Source organism: Blennius ocellaris (genome assembly GCF_963422515.1).
Source record: "Blennius ocellaris genome assembly, chromosome: 6".
Classification (NCBI taxonomy): domain Eukaryota; kingdom Metazoa; phylum Chordata; class Actinopteri; order Blenniiformes; family Blenniidae; genus Blennius; species Blennius ocellaris.
Genome location: NC_137655.1, coordinates 11104530 through 11126279, shown reverse-complemented (window position 1 = coordinate 11126279; position 21750 = coordinate 11104530). Strand labels below are relative to the sequence as shown.

At 40.8% G+C, this 21750-nt stretch overlaps 3 protein-coding genes across 3 annotated transcripts in view; 1 reads left to right on the top strand and 2 right to left on the bottom strand.

The window, feature by feature from the left end:
• Positions 1–2730: 2730 nt before the first annotated feature.
• Positions 2731–10508, bottom strand: pnkd (PNKD metallo-beta-lactamase domain containing; the record flags this gene model as incomplete). The annotated part of the gene is made up of 9 exons (XM_080497783.1): positions 2731–4308; positions 5762–5877; positions 6080–6166; positions 7537–7700; positions 8089–8181; positions 8394–8452; positions 9089–9201; positions 9853–9968; positions 10351–10508. 9 exons carry the CDS (start codon positions 10506–10508, stop codon positions 4135–4137), a joined length of 1080 nt encoding a protein of 359 aa, XP_080353909.1. The 3' UTR covers positions 2731–4134.
• A 1005-nt stretch (positions 10509–11513) lies between these two features.
• LOC308131643 (protein lifeguard 3-like) lies at positions 11514–14647 on the top strand (the record flags this gene model as incomplete). The annotated part of the gene is made up of 11 exons (XM_080498438.1): positions 11514–11787; positions 11878–11945; positions 12071–12135; positions 12241–12294; positions 12546–12596; positions 12691–12730; positions 12891–12928; positions 13029–13116; positions 13472–13567; positions 13694–13747; positions 14498–14647. The coding sequence occupies 11 exons, from the start codon at positions 11514–11516 to the stop codon at positions 14645–14647; spliced, it is 978 nt and encodes a 325-aa protein (XP_080354564.1).
• A 429-nt stretch (positions 14648–15076) lies between these two features.
• Positions 15077–21750, bottom strand: part of dars1 (aspartyl-tRNA synthetase 1) — a 32514-nt gene continuing 25840 nt past the window's right edge. The window contains exons 12-18 of the mRNA XM_080498210.1: positions 20102–20249; positions 17341–17487; positions 17071–17113; positions 16495–16575; positions 15937–16048; positions 15719–15790; positions 15077–15637 (exon numbers count right to left, since the gene is read on the bottom strand). Of these exons, the coding sequence (XP_080354336.1) occupies positions 15546–15637; positions 15719–15790; positions 15937–16048; positions 16495–16575; positions 17071–17113; positions 17341–17487; positions 20102–20249 (695 nt within the window). The 3' untranslated portion in view covers positions 15077–15545. The remainder of the gene's footprint in view (positions 15638–15718; positions 15791–15936; positions 16049–16494; positions 16576–17070; positions 17114–17340; positions 17488–20101; positions 20250–21750) is intronic.

Here is a 21750-nt window from a genome sequence, read left to right as displayed (position 1 = left end):
TGTTTGTTAACACTATTCAGACAATGCAATTCACAGAGCTTTACAATGAAATCAAGAAAATATATTCAAACACGGTGATTAAGAAAGGCATGAAAAGGAGAATAACTGAAGTAAAAACTTTATTAATAAAGACTAAAGCAGGTACTCAGTAGAGAGCATCCCTTCGCCAACGCCACATTTGTTTGTGGAACAGAGTTAACATAGATAGCATGATGGCTGTTAGCTCATATTGACCCTAACTCGGTAGATCAGGTAGCAACATCACTGTGTGAGATTGAGAAGGAAGCGTCTCCATGGCAACAGACGCTGCTCTCCTTCGATCTCCTCCACAAACCCTCTCATCCACTTTGTATGGGGAATATTTAGGTGTTTTGAGGGGATTTATTCAAAAATGCTTATCCATTAACATCCCAAAATCTAATCAATTGGTCCTTGAATGATGATAAAACCTCCGTGAAAATTGCATGCCATTTTGGAGAGCAGTTTTTGTGAAAAATTAGTAAAATACATACACACAAAAATGCACAACATGCATACATTCATACATACACACATGGAGGTTTGAGGGGTCAACTCTTTGACACACAGGCAGCCAGTGCTGAGATTTAAGCTCAGTTAATGCAGTCCACACTTTTTGAGTTGGTGAGGACCCGAAGTTTGATATTCCCACTTGGTTACATTGTTTTCTTCCATATAGCCTTCTATGGGGCAGTTGAAAAGCTCCTCAGCTGACTGCGAAGCTCCTTTTCTACCATCAATCCCATTTCTTAACTTAGGGTTGAAGGGTGCTGCAGCCAATCCAAGCGTCAATAGATAAAAGCTGGATACATCCTTGATAATCTGCCCGTTGCTCCCAGTTCAATATTGTGTATATTATTCAATATTGTGTGATCATTTTGATATTACAGTGAGCAAACTTAAATCAGCCATCATTAGGCCAGCAGTGTCATAATACAAAGGCTTAAAACAAATTTTATTTGGTCCACCGACAGACCAAATTCACTGGATTCATCAAGATAAAACAATTTCCTCCAGGGACAAGCAGTGAGGTTCATTTCAGTCAGAGGTATTTACTCTTTCAGAGTCAGATATACATACAGAAAATCTTAAACTTACCATTCAGCTGCCAGCTTGCACAGACTCCCGAATGTGTTTCTACATCTGATAACTTTTTGGCAAAAGAAGAACGTTGCATTTATATGAGCTAATAATACACCTACATGTACTTGCAACTTTGTGTTTAATTAATTTGCTGTCACAATTCTACTACATCTACAAGCTTCCATGTCTATGAAGGGGAAAAACTTTAGAAAAGTGTTCAAGCTGAATTCTCCAGTCTAACATTTTAGTTTATGTGGGAAATGGCCACAATCTGTTTTATGTGTTAAATGTGCAAGTATCTGTTGCTCTATGTGGAGGGTTAGGGTGTGTTGCGCTGCAATGGACTAATGTTTCTGCTATAAAACTAGTCTTTTGCTCCTCTACTCAAGGTAGGAGTCTGGACTGCTGCCGAACTGTGGCATGTGAGTTAAGCTATTATTCCAGCGGAGAGAAGTTAAAGCAGTGTGAAAAATAACTCAAGTTGACAGTTTTGAACTCTTAAAAAACAACAAATGGTGCGTACACACACATACACACTTTCATATTCCCTCATTAAAATGTAACCTGAAGTGAAACAGTCTCCCATGTGGTGGTATTCATAACTCAAACATATGCAAATTTAGCTGCGAATCAGCATCAAACAAACAGAGAAACATCTCAGTCAACAATCAGCAGGGGACAAGGTGCTGTGGTGCCAGATCCTCCGCACATGCAAGGGAGGAATGTGAAGTGCTCTCACAGCACTGAAAACACAGAGGATTTCTTTTTCATCGTATCCGCTCGTTACCCGCCAAAACAGGCGTTGCATTACACTTCATTTAATGTTTTCAAAAGAGAGACACAAAAATACTTAAAGGTGCATGAATGAGGAGAGGCTCACATTTTACTTTCCGCTTGTGTTGGGGTTAGGGTTGGAGCTCAGTAACATTTCAGGGAAAGCAAAATCAGAAACTTCACGAACACTTTATCACATCGCTTAACTTCTATCATAGTCTGCTAAAGTAGATTTTAAAATACTACGAAGCCAGTCAAAGATTAAGCTGAGCTCTCCAAGAGGGGTTTTGTTGCAAACCTGCAATACAAAATACACCTGAGCTGAGTTCTTTTAAGAGCCAACCTGAAAGTGGTATGAGCAGCAGTAGATATGACAAATCCTGATTTCCTCACAGTGCGGAAACGTGCGTGTCAGATTAATTAGCAATTCTAAATTACCCACAGTTCTCAGTCCCTTTGTGTTTGGACTGTCCAAGGTGGATCCTGCGTTCATTCCCTGTCAGGAGGGATCTGCTACAAAGGCATCGCGATCCTGAACTGGCTTAGTTAGTTAGTTGGCTTGCAAACCCCATCGCTGAGAGGAGCATAGGGCATCCTATCCCGCAGGAATCAACACCGCAAAACAACTTCCCAGACATATGAGCAAATCTGCTTGACCTGCTTCAATTTGCTTTGAGACAGAACTTATGTGCAACAAAGCTCATGGAAACGTCACTGATTTATATTGCGTCATTACCTTTATAACACAAATCAAATACCAACACATTGCTGTCAAAATCACAAACAACCCAAAAGTAAAATGTTTACATTATAGTCTCATAATTCAGGTGTTTTAATACAAAAAGAAAAAAACAATTTTTAGTTTCCAACATTTTTTATTGCTCATGTGAACATTCCTTCCTGTAAATGCGTTTCAGTCAATGCCATATTGTGTGCTCTTTAAAATGAAACAGAAAATCATTTTCTGCCGCTTGCAGAACATACAAACGGTTTAATCAAAATGAAAGCTAATGATCTTCATTTTAAATGCAGTCAAATTTCAAAAAGGTGTACAAAGAAAAACCCTTCAAGAGCCATTCAAGTCATGCTTTATATGTTTCAAGTGGAATCCTTCACATCTGTCGCCTGACTCATTCATCTAGTAAACCAATACTTAATACAGATTTGAAGGTGGGAAGTTGATTGGCGTCCCACACAAATTCTGTTTACCCTTTGACCCTTTCTTTGATTTTCTTGCTGTGAAAAATATTGTAAAACCAACAAGAAAACAACTATAATAATAACAGTGGCCTTATGGCTGTCACCTCATAGAAATATTCTGAGTCAGCATGAAAATATTTTGTCATTTCAGCAATTTGAAACACTCTCAAAAAACCAAATGCACTCTGCATGTTTCTTGCCCACTCAATCTCAAAGTACCCGTTACAAATCATGTGGTATATTCTTAAATTAATGACGATGATGAAAACAGTACCATGATACTAACCATGCACATCTAAACACTGAAATCTCAAAGTGTTTGAACTCAGGAGAAAACTTTAGAAGAAATGTGAAATCAGGTCTGTTCAAAGTCTAAATATCGAAATAGTCCTGAAAGGCCTTTAAGGAGTTTTTTTCTTTTTTAATGACCCAAACTATTGAGTTAAAATGTTAAATCATTTAATGTGGTGTATCAACTTGTTAACACAGAGTTCCAAGAGTCAGAAATAAAAATCTGGTAGTACCTATTCATAAAATAACCGTACGCTGATCATGTAGATCTGTATTTAGATTGAGGCTGAAAGAAAAAAAGCAATAAAGGAGCACTGACCGGTTCTCAACTAAAAGATGACCTTAATCTACAGCAGTGGTTCCCAACAGTTCCCAGGAAGACCCTCAAGTCTACCTCTGATAAAGACTGCAGCCCCCCAAAAATTAAAAAAATTAAAAAACAAAAAAAACCCAGGTTGTCGTATGGTTTTCTTCACCGTATGCAGATATAACCTGACATCCTCAGAGGAGACCGCCTCGCTTCACCTCCTGCAATCTCTGGTTGGGAACCACTTATCTCCGGCATGTGGAGATTCTGATTTGTACAATTGTATGTGATGATGCCCCTTTAAATTTGCACAATGCCCCTTTACATTTTCAGAACAGATCAGCTTTTAATTTCTGGTACCGCAGAGACGAGCTCATCTGTAATACTTCACCGCCCACGGCAGCGTTGGCATCATCGTCCAGAGCTCAGCCGTGCTCGTCCCTGCCGTTTGACTCCTCCAGCTATCTTCTGTGGTAGAGGTCTTTTCGCTTCCGCAGCTCCTCCAGCACCCGCGCCCTGAACTTTGTCCAGTCTTCATCCTGGAACTGCTGGATACCCAGAGCCAGATGGAGCTCTGTGCAGTGGCTCCGCAGGAAAGGATTGTACTGCTTCTCTTCTCCGATTGTAGACGGGCACTGCAAAATGTGGTGCACATCAAATAAATAAATAAATAAATAAATTAGGATAAAGCAGGACGTCCACAAAATTGATGTGCCCAGACTCTCTGCAGCAATCACAATAATTCACATACATCCACTATGCATTACGGGAAATAAGCAATTCCTGCCAACTTAATCAGCGCAGCCTTGGACCTCAGCATCTCTGAACCAATTCAACAGGGGAAAAAATATCTTATCATCAAAAATAAGCCGCTCCATAGCGTTCAATTTGGTTGCATTCAGTAGAGCATAATCCACAGCGATTGTCAAACCCAGGAAATAAAACCCTGGATCACAAAGGCTAAAAGAAGCGGTAATGGAGATTTCTGCAAATGTTCCCAATACATAGAGGAGTCAAATGTCGAGGACATGCCTATAAAGTAGAAGAAAAAAAAAAAAACGAATGAAAAGTGAACAGAGATCGAGTGAAAATCCAACTTATTTTGTCATCAAGATTCAGGATCTTCTAATTGAAGCCACATGTTACAGGAAAACATACTTTTACTGTAGCCTCTGCGTCATTGACGCACTGTCACGAGTCAATAAGACAATCGAACAGAAAGAATTCAGTGCTAATCTCATGAGTGACCCAAAACTTTGTTTGTCCTTTCTTCAGAGACATTTGTGTGAAAGCCAACAACTGGGAAGCAAAGATTTAAAAATGTGTCTCTGATACAAAGTTCACAGGAAAGACGATGTATTTTGAGGTGAAGTTACGGTAAATAGAAACATTATGATTTAGAGATTTGGGATGTGAAGTTGAACCACTCACAATCCAACTACATTAATCACAGGCATATTCACACATCTTAAGAACTTAAGAATCCGAAAACTAAGATATTGATGGATTGTAAGGAAAACATAAAATATCTGGATCAAGCTTTGTGGAACTTCTTTGAAGAATAGATGTGACTTTTTTTTTTCTCCTAATAACAACTTCCAGTGTTGTTGTCTATACTGCACATTTCATCTGCAACCGCCCATAAAAATACAATCTGTCAGACACTGTCTGAGAGATGATGTGCGATGCATCTCATATAGTGAACATGCACACTGTGCAGAGAAACTTGTACAGTGTCAGTCAAGTTTTGGGAATGGATATTGTCAAAATTCAGGGAGGTGGGAAGGTATGAGATAGTTTATTGTGCTGATAACTGATTGAAAAAAAGAAAAGAAAAAAAAAACCCCCATCTAAATTCTGAATAGGCACTTGAATGAAGCACTGCTCCTCTGCAGACCGCATCATAGATGAGATTTAACTGCGAGCCGGCGAGAGGAAGAAGTGAGAAGGGGAGTGTGCACTCCAGGCTTTGACAGCGCGTACATTGCTAGCAGGTGATAAGCCCTTCTTCCCAGGTGCTGGCCAACATGAATCCTTTCCGAGATGACACGCTCGAGAGGCATAACAACGGCGATAGATCATTCTCACCGTGCATAGCTTCTTGTGCCGCTGCTGGAGGACCCACTCATATTTGTTTTCCCTGGCAGTGTTGTGTGGGTCAACCCAAGCGGCAAACAGCAGGTTTTCCACCGCATACTCATGACCTGCGGGGAGGAATGTGGACATCAAAACGAGAAACATCACCACCACCCCCTAATAACTGCACGGAACAGCCAACAATCCACACACCACTGAATGTATCTAGTTACTTTACTGCTGTTGGCAACAGAAAATTTACGATCAACCTGCTTGAAAAACTTAAATGCAGCGTTGGATCAAAGCTCTCAAAAGAAGAAAATGTCTTACCGGGCCATAACAGGGTATCATCACTTAAAGACCCAACAGTATCCAGAGAGAACAGCATTGTGGTGGGGCTGCCTTCAAACATCCTTCCTGCAAAGAAGAAATGACTCAAAAGTCACTTAGATGATTTTGATTGGAGTGGACTTGCATTCAGGAGTTCATTTTTCACCTTCGACAATCTTCTCATCATTTCCATGTATTCTCGGCTTTATTTACTTTCAACTGCATTCTCAATATAGATTTGTAAAATCATGCAAGTAAAAGTTTTAGCCATTAAATAATAAAGAATATGCACAATTGATGAATTACACTCTCAAGAAAGAGGGGGAAAATGACTTTGAGACGACATTAGGATATCTGTTTTTTGAAGGGTAAAGAATAAACAAAACCACATTTTCTATTTGTGTTGTGCATTTCTTTTTTGTATTTCATGAATCTCCACTAATCTTGTAGACTTTAATTTTTTTATTAAAAGTAAAAAAATATATTTTATTTAATTTTATTATCTATTTTTTACTTTTATTTTTCTGCTTCCTGCTCCTCATTAGAACTACATCAATCTTGTGCTTGTTCATGGTGTACACATGTTTTTTCCTCTTCTCCAATAATTTTGAAGGTTTCTTCTCAACTCTGTAATATTAAATATTGATAGTTCTTGTTATGCAGACTATCTGTAAAGGAACTGAAAAAGAAAGAGTCCCACACTAAAGATGACCCATTAACCCACAAACCGCACCGGTGTAATTGTACTAAAAAAAAAAGTAGCATTTATGAATCTATCACCTATACTCTTTTCCGTTGGAATGGTGATCTTTGGACCGTGGAACGAAATAGGAAAACACACAGAACATACAAAGGGTACAACAGGAGAGACCACCATGTCCAACAAAGTCCTGACACATAAAAAAAAATCAAATTTTTGTCTTAAATCAAGTAAAATGTGGGCTAAAGTCTTACTCGGCTGACCACTCCTCGTAAAACAATTGAATTGTGCTTTGCTTTTTCTAATGCAACATCTTTCTTTTCATGAACAATACATTGAATTATAACACGACTAAAGGCTAAAAGATATCAGATATTTGGTTTGTTGTTTGGCAGAATAGTAGTGTAGTCAGTGATTAGTGGAAAGACCAACGTTTGATTAAGGACATCCCTTCCAAATATCACATCTTGTCATGTACAAGCAGATGCTTCATGTCTACACAGACAGAATATTTTTAATAAATAAGACAGACATGAGAGGGCAGAAGTACTCAGCCTTTGTGTTCTCCTGAGTACCCTTCACCCGCGAGCTTACCATTAGCTAAGAGCCATTTAATTATCTCGACATACTCAAAAGGAGGCACAAAGGCTCCCACATCAAACAAACCTGCTTCGCCTGCATTTTCTGCAGCTTTACAGACTCTTTAAAAACAAGAATAAGAATTAGCATTATGAATCCTGTTTACTGCATCACTCACCACATCCTGAGAGGAACACCAGGTCACCAGAGAAGAGGCTCGAAGGGGCACCGACTGCTTGGCCGTCCAGGAGGTAGATCATGTGACCCACTGTGTGTCCGGGAGTGAAGAGGGCTTTAAAGTGCATCCGGCCAATGATTACCGAGTCCTTGTCTGACAGAGGACTGGGGGGGAAAAAAAGAACAGAAAAATACACAATTCCATTTTAATCACTACTACCATTTAATGCAACTTTCATAATGCACCTGGGGTCAGAACTCAACTCAATACGTGGTCATGTTGTACTCCCACATTTCAAACAAAAGAAACAACACCAAGTTTGATATTTAACTAATGTCACTCCAGTCTGAGGCTTTTCACTCTGCTGGTTGAACTGTGTCCGTATGAGAGTAACTGCCGACGTACAGTCGCAAGCCCCTCGAGACACAACAGCAGAACACTTCATCACACGGCGATAATTCACTGTGAAGTAAGCTGCCGCGAGTGCTGACAGAATGGGAACAAGACGGGACTCGGTGCGGTGGGAATGGTTCTGTGAAGGGAGGAACTTACTGCGTGAGGCCAGGAATGTTGTCGGCCGCGCTTCCATAAACTCGACATGAACTATGAAGCCTTTTCAGACCTTTGTTTCCCCCACTGTGGTCCCTGCCAGTGAAACAAAAGGAAGATGTGAAGATACAAAAACACTTTGGAAAAATGGTGTTCAGAATTTACAACGTTTAAAATCTGACATCAGGAAATTCCTGTCTGTGTTCCTTTGAACATAATATAGGAATCTGATTATTTCATGTGACAAGCTTGCTGCTGCCACCTCAACTTTAAACCTTAAGCCAAAAACAATCATCTACAACACTCACCAGTGCTTGTGTGTACATAAAATTGCTTCTAACATCACTTCCTCTTCCTCGAGGACTACCTGAAAAGTTACAAAAACGGATGCTGTTAAAGCTTCAAGTCAATATTCTTTCAAATAGGAACTTCGGCAAGACATATTCCTTGGAAAGTACAATGCTGTGAAACACTTCAGGTGGTGTAGCATTAGTAATTTTATGAGTGTACTAATAATAATGGATGCTGCCGAGAATGAACTAATAAAAACTGATTCACAACAACTACCGTTACTGGCAACCAATGAGCACCTGTAGTGAATGGACAAAAAGTGGACTGAAGTGCTGCTAAGTGATAAACAGAAAGATATATTGGCAGAAGTCTTTGTACTACCAGGGCTTGATTACTCTGAGGATTGCATTATTGAAATTACAGACATGTTGGCAATTTCGAATTTCATTCCACAAATCTAAAATTGATAATACTGCATCTAAGTAATAAGAGAGTTTACAGCGATAATAGCACATAACTTGAGCTATGCTATACTTTACAAGATGACAGATAATGTTGACTATTTTTCAGAACTTGTTGATCTGTCCAGATCGGATACATCTACAACATACGTCTTTGTTCCTGACCTATATATAAATCCCCTTGCAAGCATCAAAAAGCTTAGAAGTGTCATCTACAGAGCATTCACAAACGAGACAGTATACACATGCACCTGGACAGTCTGCGGGTCTGCAGGATCCACAACAACAGCAAGATGAGAGGCTGTGTCAATCACAAGGTAACTGTAGTTGTCACAGAGCACTGGGATAGGAATTATTTTGATTCCTGTGGACAAAAAAAAAAAAAAAAAAGACATTATGCTCAATATGCAATTATTGTGACACATGGTGGTGTAGTCATTAGTCGTCTCTCAGCTAAAATGTCCCCAATTTGAGTTAAAGTTTGACGCAGGTGCTTTTCTGTGCAAGGTCCACACGTCTGATTTTTGTTTTTCTTTTCCTCACAATGTATTGACTTTCTGGATGGATGTTCACTGAGAACATGTCACCTCTGTGTATGAGTGGGTCAGGTACTTTGGCTTCCTCCCAGTCTTAAAGCATACACTCGAAGGCAAATCTCAATACCATCTATATCTCTGTTTGTCCCATGTTGACATTGGATAAAGTGGTATGATGGATGGACATTGCAGGGGTGTATGTAATGCCCTTTATTGACATTACATATGCACTGTTGAGAACGACTGATATACCTTGAGACAACGCCAAGATATCGTCTTATCATTTGTAAATATGACATGTGCTGTATGAATAGACTGGACTCGTTTATGCATCTTGCAAGATGATCGGTTCATGCCGTTCCTCAGACTAGGCTTGGAAATCCATCCAAGTCCAGATGGCTTGATTCAATTTCTATGTGATGCCTCATCCCAAGACAACTCAGTATATAGATAGGCATGATCCAATGCTCGGTGCATACCATTGACCTCCATAGGATAAGAGGTGGAATGTCCAGCAGGGAAACGTTCCCGGGCTTTCCGCATCTGCCTCTTGTAGTACAAGTACCCAAGTCTGGTCCTTGTGTACAGCGTGTATCTGCAGGGCACACATTATCAAAACCTGGTAATACGTTGCATACTAAACTGACCATTTTAATCCAAACACATGTAAACAAGGGATCAACTTTCGCTAAACAAGCTCTCATGTAATATATTTATTGTAGCGTTTGCAATGTCAACAACGTCTCCCATAAATTAAGTTATACCTTTGGCTCTGCTATGGCTACAGAATACACAATTGTCGCCGTTGTCAATTTCGGTACTTTAGAAAACTGTCAAAAACTGGTATAAATCAGAGTCGATTTGAAGTGATTGTACCAGATTGGCCCTGCCTATAAAAAGGGACGGCCGTCGTCGCAAAGCTACGCTAAAGAGAATCACTGTTACAATTATAATTATTGAAACCTTTGGGTACTCACGCAATTCGGAACAATGGCTTCTCCGTGCGAGCCATTGTCGTACCGAGAAGATTTCTCCACAGCAGTAGTCCCGCACGTCTGAAACGAAAACATAAACCCACCAAACAGAAGAACGATGCAGCGGCCAGCAGGTTTATCATCCAGCCAGGAAGCGCCATGGCCACGGAGCGGAGCGTGATGACGTAATGTAGCGTCACACACTTCCCGGAAGTGATGCCAAATTATGGATAAATGTTGTTTTTTTGTTGTTGTTTTTTTTATGAAGATCGTTTACAGCAGCCATTCCAAAAAGTCAAGAATACAAAGGCCAGAAATGAGAAAAATATATACATTTTCCAGTTTGAATTTTAGATTTTAATTCAAAGCATTAAAGGTATTATGGATAAATATGTTTTGCATACCAATACACGAGGGATCAAGTTTTTTCTTAGTTTTTTTTTTTTTTTTGAATTTAGGACTGCTACACCGGCATAGAAAAAACTTTGTCTCAACTTCAGTTGTCTCCACTCCATTGACTATTAAAGGTGGCATTCTAAAGAATCATAGTGCTTTGTAACAGATGTAATTAAAAGCTTTACCTCTTGAATTGAAACAATACACACAAAACATAAAAGCTACTCAAAATGTTTGAATTTTGTCTTCTTAATTCTTTTTAACAGGCACCTGTGTCAGTGTCTCTCCTCTGAGAAGCAGCATGAGCAGTATGAGTTTCACTGAGCATATCCAGTTTCAAATATTCATCCTCCTGTGTGCAGGTCTGCAAACCTCCAAGGAGAAAGACAGGACAGGCGACCACAGTGTGTCTAACTTAAGCTAATGCCAAGAGGTAAGTAACATTTTGCTTTAAACAATTAAACCTATGTAACTTTGGTGCAACTGAGAGTATATAATTAGATTCTATCATATAACTTGCTTACTTTGTGTGGTTTTCCTGCAGTACTGGAACTGAAGAGCCATGAGAAGAAAATAGTCTCAGAACAGATGTATTATATAGAATAATTTAAATTTAATACAAAAGGCAATGTTCTACTTTGTGATGTATGAACAAAAGATACAGAAACACATTTATCATGTGTCAAACCAGCACAAGCAAATCACTAGTATAATATTCATCTCTTGTGGCTGGTGACTGTTTTATCGTCTTTTCAAGGTTGGTCAGCGAAATGACTTCGAAACTTGACAGTCCTCCATCCTACGAGGAAGCGATTCAACATCCAAAGTCTGGCAATTACCCCTACCAGCCCCAGCATGGCTCCCCACTGCCACCACCTCCGTCTTACAGCCCCAGCCCGGGTGTGTGTCCCGGCCCGCCGGGCTACTGGGGCCAGAGCAGCGTCTACCCACAGTCCAGCATGTGTTCTGGTCCTGGCTTCTCTCCAGCTGGGATGCCCACCACAGTACCGACTCTGTCTGCTGGACTGCCCGCACCCAACACAGGTCCTGAGGAACTGACAAGGACTCGTATCACATCCTGCTGTGTGCTAAAATAAATTCCCAGGTTTAATCCTACTGTTCCCACTTCTGCAGGAGAAATGGAGGATTTTCTCAGCAGCCAGTGGGAAAGCACATCTATCCGGCATGCTTTCATCAAAAAGGTGAGGATTGTTAAAATGTCTCAGGTCGTAAAAACAGTCCAAAACTATGTTGTGCTGTTTTAATCCAGTTCTCCGTTTGCTCCAAAGTGTGTTTGTTTTTTCCCCCCGCTTGTGTTTCTGCACAGGTTTATTTAATTTTAGCAGCACAGCTTGTCGTCACTTTCTCAGTCGTTGCTGTCTTTACATTTGTGTAAGTGTCCGCATTCATCTTGGTACAACAATTTTGCTGCTAAATGATGCTGAGTAAAGTGGTGACAATCTCCTCTGTGTTGCCTTATATCTGTTGCTTTCATAGTGACCCAGTGAGGCTGTTTGTCATCAGATACCCTGGAATCTATTGGGCATCTTTGTGAGTCACAAAACTAACGAGTTACAAACTGCAACTGGATAAAATAATGGAAAAAAATAATATTTATCTCCTGCTGGCACCAAACTCATTGTCTTGAGTCCTCTGTAGAGGATATCTCTTATGCTTGGGTCCTGAAAGAATAAGAAGATAAACTTTCTTTCCTTTCTTTGAAGTGTGTAATATCTCAGTCCATGGCTGTTTTGTCATGTCAAATATTGCAGCATACAGTAACATTCATTCTCTGTCCACAGTGTAGTTTATTTTGTGGTTTACTGCATTCTCATCTGCTGCAAAGAGCCCAGGTAAGCAAGGTTTGTTTGCACAGGTCTCCTACTGTCTGTTATCTAAGAATCCTAACCTGTTCATTTTCATACATTAATCCTCGTTCCTATTCAGGAGGCGTTTCCCTTGGAATCTTGTGCTGCTGGGAGTATTTGTGAGTATTTATTTGTTTGACATTGCATTTTCCAAAGCCAAGCAAATAATATTTAGTGGAAAACCAACAACACACAGCAGCTATTAAAAAAAAGGAAAACAATTGAAGCTTCACATAAAAAAGTGTTCTGATGATGCTGTTTTCATGTTTCCTCCTGCAGACTCTGGCCTTGTCTTACATGTCTGGAACAATTTCAAGGTTTGTCGTTTGCTTCCCTCACCCGCATACAGTACAGTTAAATCATGATGCACGGCACCAATGGGATACTGTCTATGTGTGTACATGTGATCTTTTACAGCTATTATGACACAAAAGCCGTGCTCATCGCCATGGGAATAACGGCAGTAGTTTGTATAGCTGTCACAGTCTTCTGCTTCCAAACCAAGGTAGATGGAGATGTAAACTGTCTCTCTGTAGCTCAGTAGCCTGTGGCTTGTCAGAGGATGTCTTTGTTGTCAGTGTAAAATAACTCCTTTGTCTCACATTGCAGTGGGGCACTGAGTTCCTTTAAATATTTATCACATTTTGGGATAAGATGTGAATCCAGCCTCTCTGTCTGATGCAACTCGAGATACACAAGTTACATTTTGGTCTCCTGCATGTCAAATCCATTAATTTTCTTTTTTTCCCCTTGAAACCCGCTTTCTGATCCTCTTTCATATCGTCTTCCCTGCCCTCACATGTGGCCTAAAGCCAACCGAATTCACTTTCATCCCACTAATATCTCGTTTCTCATCACAGGTGGACTTCACCTCCTGCGGCGGGCTCCTCAGTATTGCCGCAGTTTTGCTCATGATCATCGGGATCGTTACGACCATCGTGCTCTACTTCCAATACGTGAGGAGGTCTTTAATTCATTCTCTCGCTCTCTGCTCGTGTTTCTCAGTGTGAGGAGCAGCGGATCAGAAGGATGCATCTGTGTGACTGATTTCACATGGAGCCTTTTCTTATGTCACTCAACAGGTCCCTTGGCTGCATATGCTCTACGCTGCAATTGGAGCTCTCGTTTACACTCTGGTGAGTCTGCACTGATGTGAATGTAAGGGGGTGGGGGGTGGGGGGGTTCCAGGTCGCTATTATAAGGCTGTTGTCAAACACCAAGAGGAGGTATAATAGTTCTTACACTTTCAAGTGCAGTTATTCACTAGACTTGAAGTCCATGCTGATATATACACACACACTTCTGTGGCTTTCTTTTGTACAGTTTATTGCTAAGTTTTAACAATACAGCTTAGTCTTAATGGAACCAAGCTCTTTCTCCACATTAAAAATATGACCAAACCGTAATGGTTCAGTGCAGGTCCATCTCTACAGTGATGAAAGCACTTTTATATACAGTAAATGGACTTCGCTTTTATTGTGCATTTGACTGCTTAAACAGTCCAGGTGCTTTACGCTGTTAGCAACATTCACACACACTCAGGAATGATAATGTTGCTACTCCAGGTGTTCCACCTCCGTCGAGAGAAGTTTGGCTGTGGGGGTGAGATATCGAGCGATGCTCTGACACATGGACATGGTGTGATGAGTTGTAGATCTCTAACCTTGGAAGCGAACCACATCTCGAGGGTCACAAACCGAAAAATCAGTCATCATATAATGTAGTCCAACGTGTTGTTAGAAACAAAGTGACTGAACAAATGACCAAACAACAATGTGTCCTGAAGTTTCCCCACAAAGTCTTGTTTGTGCCTCCATGTTACTGAACTCAACCTATTAGATAAAAGTTTACAGGTTCTTTTGTCCTTTCTTGTGTCCCTACGCTAGTTTTTAGTGTACAACACCCAGCTCCTTATCGGAAATCGGGAGTTGGCGATTAGCCCAGAAGAGTACGTGTTCGGAGCGCTCTCTTTGTACGTGGATATCGTCCATATCTTCCTCTTCATCCTCCAAGTCAGCGGAGCTGCGACAGAATAAGCCAAGTGTTGGATCTTAAGTTCTCATGGAGCTTGGACTCGCAAGTAGCTTTTGTGTTTGTTGAAGGACACAATGAAACACAAAGTGTTTAAACTGGGAACCATCATCACTGTTTGTCAATACTGACAATTGTAACTGCGAACTATACTGGATATAGTTTGATTGTATGGCAGTAACACTTGAGCACTTTTATGTATTGTATTATGCACTGTGTGAAGGAGGGCTGGCTTGCCTTTACTGACGTGACAATGATGAGCAGAGATACTCTTTCGGTTTGCTTTCTATTTCAATATTTTTGAAAATCTTCAGTTTTGCTTCTCTGTATGGATTCTACTCTGCACTACAGTTAACTGCAAAATGAATGAAGTTTAAGAACTTAAAGAGGGTTCTCAGTACAAAAAGAAATGTACAGAAATACATAGACACAACTTATAATTAAAGACTTTTATTTATTGTGGGTGTTTGAATCCATGGTTACTTACAAAACACCTGCAGTTAGATGCTGAATCAACACCACAATCATTAGCCTGACATGTGTGCTGGTAGTAGGAAGGACTAAGTTCTCCATAGAAAAAAAAAACAAACCCTCAAACACCAACTAATTTTTTAAAAATATGAATTATGTGTGTGCACCTTTATAACCACAACCCTGAACGTCAAGTCATTCTCACCTCCGTCTTGAATGTATTTGTTATTAATCATTGTTAGAAACTCACATAGACCGATCAATAAAGTAACCCCTACTGTTACAGCTGCTTGATTCTTCCATCCCAAGGGACAATTACAGTGGCACGTTAAGAGTTAGAAGGTGGCACTAGCTCTTATGCTCAATTTCCTGGTTGTGTGTTAGTATTGCTCCCCGTCGGCCCCGTGGTGGTTTGTTCATATGGTGGAGACTCTAGGGCGTCAGGCGTTTGGGGTCACGAGGGAACATGGAGGTCTGACGCACATTGTGGAGGCCCAGGTACAGCATGCAGACTCTCTCCAGGCCTGTGAAGAATAATACGTCAGCAAATAAAGACACAATAATTTGTATATGTATTTGGTTTCTACCGGACTTGTGTTCCTTACCAATGCCTCCGCCGCCATGTGGGGGCGCTCCATAGCGGAAAGAGTCGATGTACGCCTTGATCTTCTCCAGATCTACACGATCGAACAGAGAAGCACATGTTAAAAGTTGTGGTGATGATTGTTGAACACGTTTCAGGAGAGTTGTAGTTCCTGGCCTTCACCACTGGAGGGAGGCAAACACTAGTCATTTTCTTGATGATTCTCTGCACGGCTCTTACCAATCTGATGATGGTTGGCTCGGTCAGTGAGCAGCTGAGCATCGTGGATTCTCTGAGCTCCAGACAGGATCTCTTCTCCCCTCATGAACATGTCATAGGAGTTGGAGTATTTCTTTATTTAAAAACAACAAAAAAAAGAGGCACAAACGCAAGTTCAGTGACTAACGGCAATGTATTTTTCCTTCTTAGCTTTGAACAGTAAGAAAAAATGACATTAAAGACCTGAAGAGAATTCAAGTCCTTTCACATTTGTTGAAAAACAACAACCATGTGTTGAAAGCTATACATAAATATCACTAAAGAGTAGACACTACAGAGATTTTTCTGGTAATAATGTTGGTTTGTGTGTTATCTGAACCTTTTTGTTTCACCTACATTTTTAATTGTGCTTTTCCAGAATCCACACATTTATTGATATTTCCTAACATTTTACCCATTTGTCCATAAACTACAATTGGAAGAAATAACAGTGCATCTGGATTGTGAGGACACAAACAAACCAAAATCCATCAATAAATAAAGGGATGACGAGAGCGAGAGAGCGAGAGAGAGACTTACAGAGTTGCTTGGGTCGGGCATTGTGTAAAATGGTCTCACAGCCAGTGGGTACTTATCCAGCACATAGAAGTCGGTATCATACTGAAGTGGAAACAGAAGGCTGATAAAATACGTGCGGACCAATGAAGACAACATATAAAAAATAAGCACTTCAAGAAAACCTACAGGACAAAAACAGTTGAGGAGGCTGAAAGTCCTCGACAACAGCTCCAGCATGCATAAGCTGTGATAATGAAAGTACTAAAGTCAATATTTGTATCTTACATAACACATGAATAGCTGTTTGTAGCCTATGCAGTCATTGTCAGAAGCATTATAAATTATTTCAACTCCACTTCAAGCTGAGCGCTCACAGTACCATGATTCCGATCTTCTTCAACAATCTTCTCAGGTTTTTGGAGCCAATGCGTAAAAGTTCTGATGTTCTTTCATCCAAACCATCCAAATGTATTTGATTGATTTTAAACTGAACTGCAAGTTTCCCTTCTGAGCTCACATCTGTCTGAACAGCACATCTGATCAAACATTTCTCAGACTGTTGCAGTCTTATGGTGAATAAAAGACAGTGAAACATACCTTTTCCTTGACGAGGCGGCCCAGAAGCTTTTCGTTGGGTGTACTACGGATCAACAAAAAAGGAGTTTTAAAACGAATGACTGGTCTTCAAACTGTTTAGACACGACTTTCCTGCAACTATGAAGTTTTACAACAGCAGTATAAGTAGCACCTACCTCCATTGATCTACCAAATAAGTAGTGAAATACACCGTAAAGTTAATTTACTGTCAAATTACCTTATCTGACAGGAAGATGGGGCTGTGGAACACAATGTGCAATGTAATCTGACCTGAGGTCGTCCTCGTCACCCATCTCCACCCCCGCCTCACGCAGCATGGCCACGGCCTCGGTGAACTCCAGCCTCAGGGTGGGCTCCAGGAATTTGAACGGCTCACTGGGATACTGCTTGTTCACAGTCTGAATCTCCGTCTGGAAACTGATTCAGAAGCACAAAGTTGTGTTTACACAATTTAGAGACAACGCATATATTCATACCCGGCAGGCCGATAATAAACATACAAAATAAATGTTTGCCTCAAATCATCACAATAAAAATATAAGCTTAATCTACCAGCTTGAAACAATGATCCCTGCCAATTCCTGAAATCTGTATATGGAAACAGAGCGAATAGACCTATAGTACGTCCCCACGACATGAATAATGTGATTATCATGTTCTTTCCATCATATCTCCTGTATTCTCCTGGCTCACAACAATCACCACATCCAACTCGCCTCTCACTGCCGTTCCTCTTGTCCTCTTGCCTGGCAGCTCAGTTCTCACCATCTGTTTCCCAACATAGATATCATCTCTTCTAGATTTGTTGCTTAGCTGAAGGGATTGAATCTCCAACAGTTTTAAGTTTTGAAATACTTCATCCTCAATTTGACACATATTTTATCCCATTTGGTTCACCCGTCTCACAATCAGCACGTTTACTGCACATCTGACGACTGACACTTTGATATCCTTGTCAGAGCCGGAGGAGACGGTGAACAGATTTCCTCAGAGGCCGAGTTATCTGCCTGATGTGTTGGAACATCACTCAAGAGTGTGCTCCAAACAAGTTCATGCGTCAAAGTGGAGAAATCTGGGAAGCCGTGCCAACAAAAGATAAACAGACAAAACAACCTCAAGAAAGAGGAACCGCGATCACAAGCTGAAGCTAAACAAGATCACAAACCGCTGAAATATCTAAGGCAGGGATGTCGAACATGAGGCTCAGAGAGCCAAATCCTTCAAACCCCAGGTTTCAATCTGGCCTGAGGACAACAGCGGGAAAACAGACAAAGACAATGAATTATATCTTAAAATGTATTCATCATTAACATAACGCCAAGATCTGGAACTGACCAGCAGATGGCAGCAACGCATCACAGAAATTAACAGGAGCTATTTAGAGTGAAAGCTATGAACAGTGAATTTTCTAAATGTGCAAGCTGAAAGCTGCAGATCTTTAAAAACCAAAAAAGAGACATACTTTCCCCAACATTAATGAAGAGAGAACCTGTGACAGAAAAAGGTTTAAGATTGCATGTATTTTTTCTGAAGGCATTTCAGGCAGCTCATATTAGGTCTTGGAAAAAGTTCATTTCTGTAAACACTTTGAAATCATGGTATTAAATATGGAGTTTCTTTTGTTCCCAATAACGTGAATTTGTGCTACAAATGCCAGCAGAGCAAAAACAAGTTAGACAAGAAGGCCGTTGCTCGGCTAATCCCCCGCCGGAGGGCTTTATATTTTCTCACAAAGCCAGCTCTAAGGCAGCACACTTGGTACACTAGAGGGTGTTCCATGGGTCCTAGTAGATAATTATGTAGAATCTGAAAGGTCTTCTTCATAAGCTATGTCAAAATACGTCTCCAGAGCCCAAAAGGTGTTTTTATGCACTTAGTGACCCTGTGACCTGATATGCAAATTAGATCATGGTCACCATGGTGCCCCTTCTCCCCAGGTGGAGTGTCCATGTGTGAAGTTTGGTGACTGTGGGCCCAGGAACTGATGAGAAATGAGGAGAAATGTTTATATGAAAATACATGTATTGTGCAACCATGACGAGCAAACTTCAGACCCTACCAATCTTTAAGGTCAAGGTCAGGTCACTTGGTGTACTGGAGGTTATCCCTGGAGTGTGTATCATGCGTGTATAAAATTTCAGAGCCCTAGCTCAAAAACCTAGGCCTCCAGAGCCCAAAATGTGTTTTTAAGCACTTCGTGACCCTGTGACCTACTTAATATGCAAATTAGGTGAAGGTCACCATAGTATCCCTTCCCCCTCTGAGATGTATCCACATGTGAAGTTTGGTCACTGTGGGCCCACGGGTTGCCGAGATATAGGTAGGAACGTTCGAACGGACGGACGTACGGACGTACGTACGGAGACTGTTTCAAGATCCCCCTTCGGGGCCTATCAGCCACGGCGTGGGATAATAATTGATCTGAGGGACAGTCAGTCGATGCTTGTTGGGATTTAACCAACTGTGAACCGATGAATACAGGTGACGTCCAAACATATTTACTTTAATACTTCCAACTTCAAAAGTGTCCACTTCTGACAATGAAGCCCTTCAAGTCTGACTTGCACATATACATGTAATCCAAAGAACATTTTATAAGTACAAAAAAAATTGTGCATAGAAAGTGCATCTGAAAAGTATTTCACTCACCTAACTACTCCATTTATTCCGTTTTAACAGTTTGTTGTACTAATTTCCACCACTAGGAGGTAGTAAAGCCACATGAAAACATTTCCCTGTTGACAAATCAGTTGGCTAAGAGAGTGGAATTCACTGACCTTCATCAGGGCAGACAGCACTATGTGACAACACTTAATTTAGATTCAGCCATTTAAATCGTTCTCACTTAGTTTGACTCTTTGTTATCCACCAAGAGTCCACAGGAGGACCTGATCCTGTCAACATTCAGTTCTCGTGCTGAAGAGACACAAATGCTGGGCCTCTCTGCTAAGTAATTTACATCCATTTTCACGTGGGGAAAAGTTGAGATTCTAACATGATGCGATTTGGCGAGGTCAAGGTAAAAACGTACCTGTCTCTCAGGCCCTTGAAGATCTGCACCATGGTGTCAGTGATGGAGTCAATCACCTCGTGGTAATGGTAGTTAAAGGCCATCTCAATATCCAGACCCACAAACTCAGTGAGGTGACGATGGGTGTTGGAGTCCTCCGCCCTGAAAACTGACCAGATGTGGAGTGGACAACAAGTTAGTTTCCCTCAAGTCAATAGAGATCAAATGTATGCATGTGGATTAACATTAAGAGCATACAATGAGTTTCGGTCATTAAATTAGCAGCAAAAATTCTCACTAATCCTCAGTATTGACTCCAAGATAGTAAGGCCTTTCATGCAGCGTCAATGCATGCTGATCAGTGTGAACTCCTAAATATCCTCTCGATCACACCACAAAGCAGAAATCCATTAAAAGGTCCATCAAGTTCAAAATCTGGCCGCTTATTTATCTCATAAAAACCTCATGAAACAAGGACGTTAATGACAAGTGTTCGGTCACAGCGACTGCTAATGATTGAATGCCTTTATTGTCACCACACAAAGTAAGAGAAGTCCGTCCTTGGCGGAGTGGATCAAAAAGAATGCTACTCGAACGCCGATGTTTGGGCAAAATGTAACTACATCTGCTCACGTTACGCTTCCTTTCCCTGTATCCTTGATAGTGAAGCAGACTGAAAACTCATCATGAATGCCACACACTGAAAGCTTTCTATTTGGTATTCAGGGGTCTGCTGATGATTAAGATGTTGCTTTGTTGGTACTTTTATGATGAGCTAATGATATCATCAAAGCTACAAATATCTAACCAGAGTTTGTCGTCGTGCATAAATGTGTTGCCCTCTTGATGTCAGAATATCCCTCACAGTATGCAGCTCATCTTTTCCTTTTCTCTTCTTGACATTTGTATGTCCGCAAACACATGAAGGAGTCTACACCCACACATACAAATAAATGTGCATCTACATAACTCTTGTAGAGCAATCAGACATGCGCTCACGCACACACATACAACTTCCCAATGAGAGGTCTTAAACATGGCTGTGCATGTGAATGGCTTCACACAACTCACACTCGGACCAAGATGTTTGTGCTTTCGTATGCGGCCAAGACTTTCCTTCTTCTGTGTGATAGTTATAATGCTTCAGGTCTCTGACATACATTTCAACAAAGTGGGAAAAACATAAAATAATCTCAGGCATAAACATAATGACATTTGCTCCTGTTTGTGGAGCAACGGCTTTTTATTTGGATTCATATTGGTTTTCAGACAGTGGCCCCCTCGTAGCTGTTGAGGCTAAATTTGAAGAGTTGTGCTTGTGGCCCCGCTGAGATTTTGAGGAGAGTTGAACCTCATTTTCCCCGACTAGATAAATCTCTACGACTGTAACTAAGGCAACAGTGGTGCATACATTGTTGCCTTAGAAGCAGTAATGACCTTAAGCCCTTTGATTTCTCTAGAGGAGCTACACAGAAGTAAACAAAAAAAAGAAGCAGCCCTCAGTCCAGTCGGTTGAATACAGAATGTGTTTTCTGCTCCCAGATGGTTTATTTTATCTTGGACGAGAATCCTGCAAAGACTGAAAATTTCATGCATGCGGCAGTCTAAACAGGGATGGCTATGCATTGGGAGAAACTCAATCAAGAGGATGGCCGCGATTTCGTTGCTAA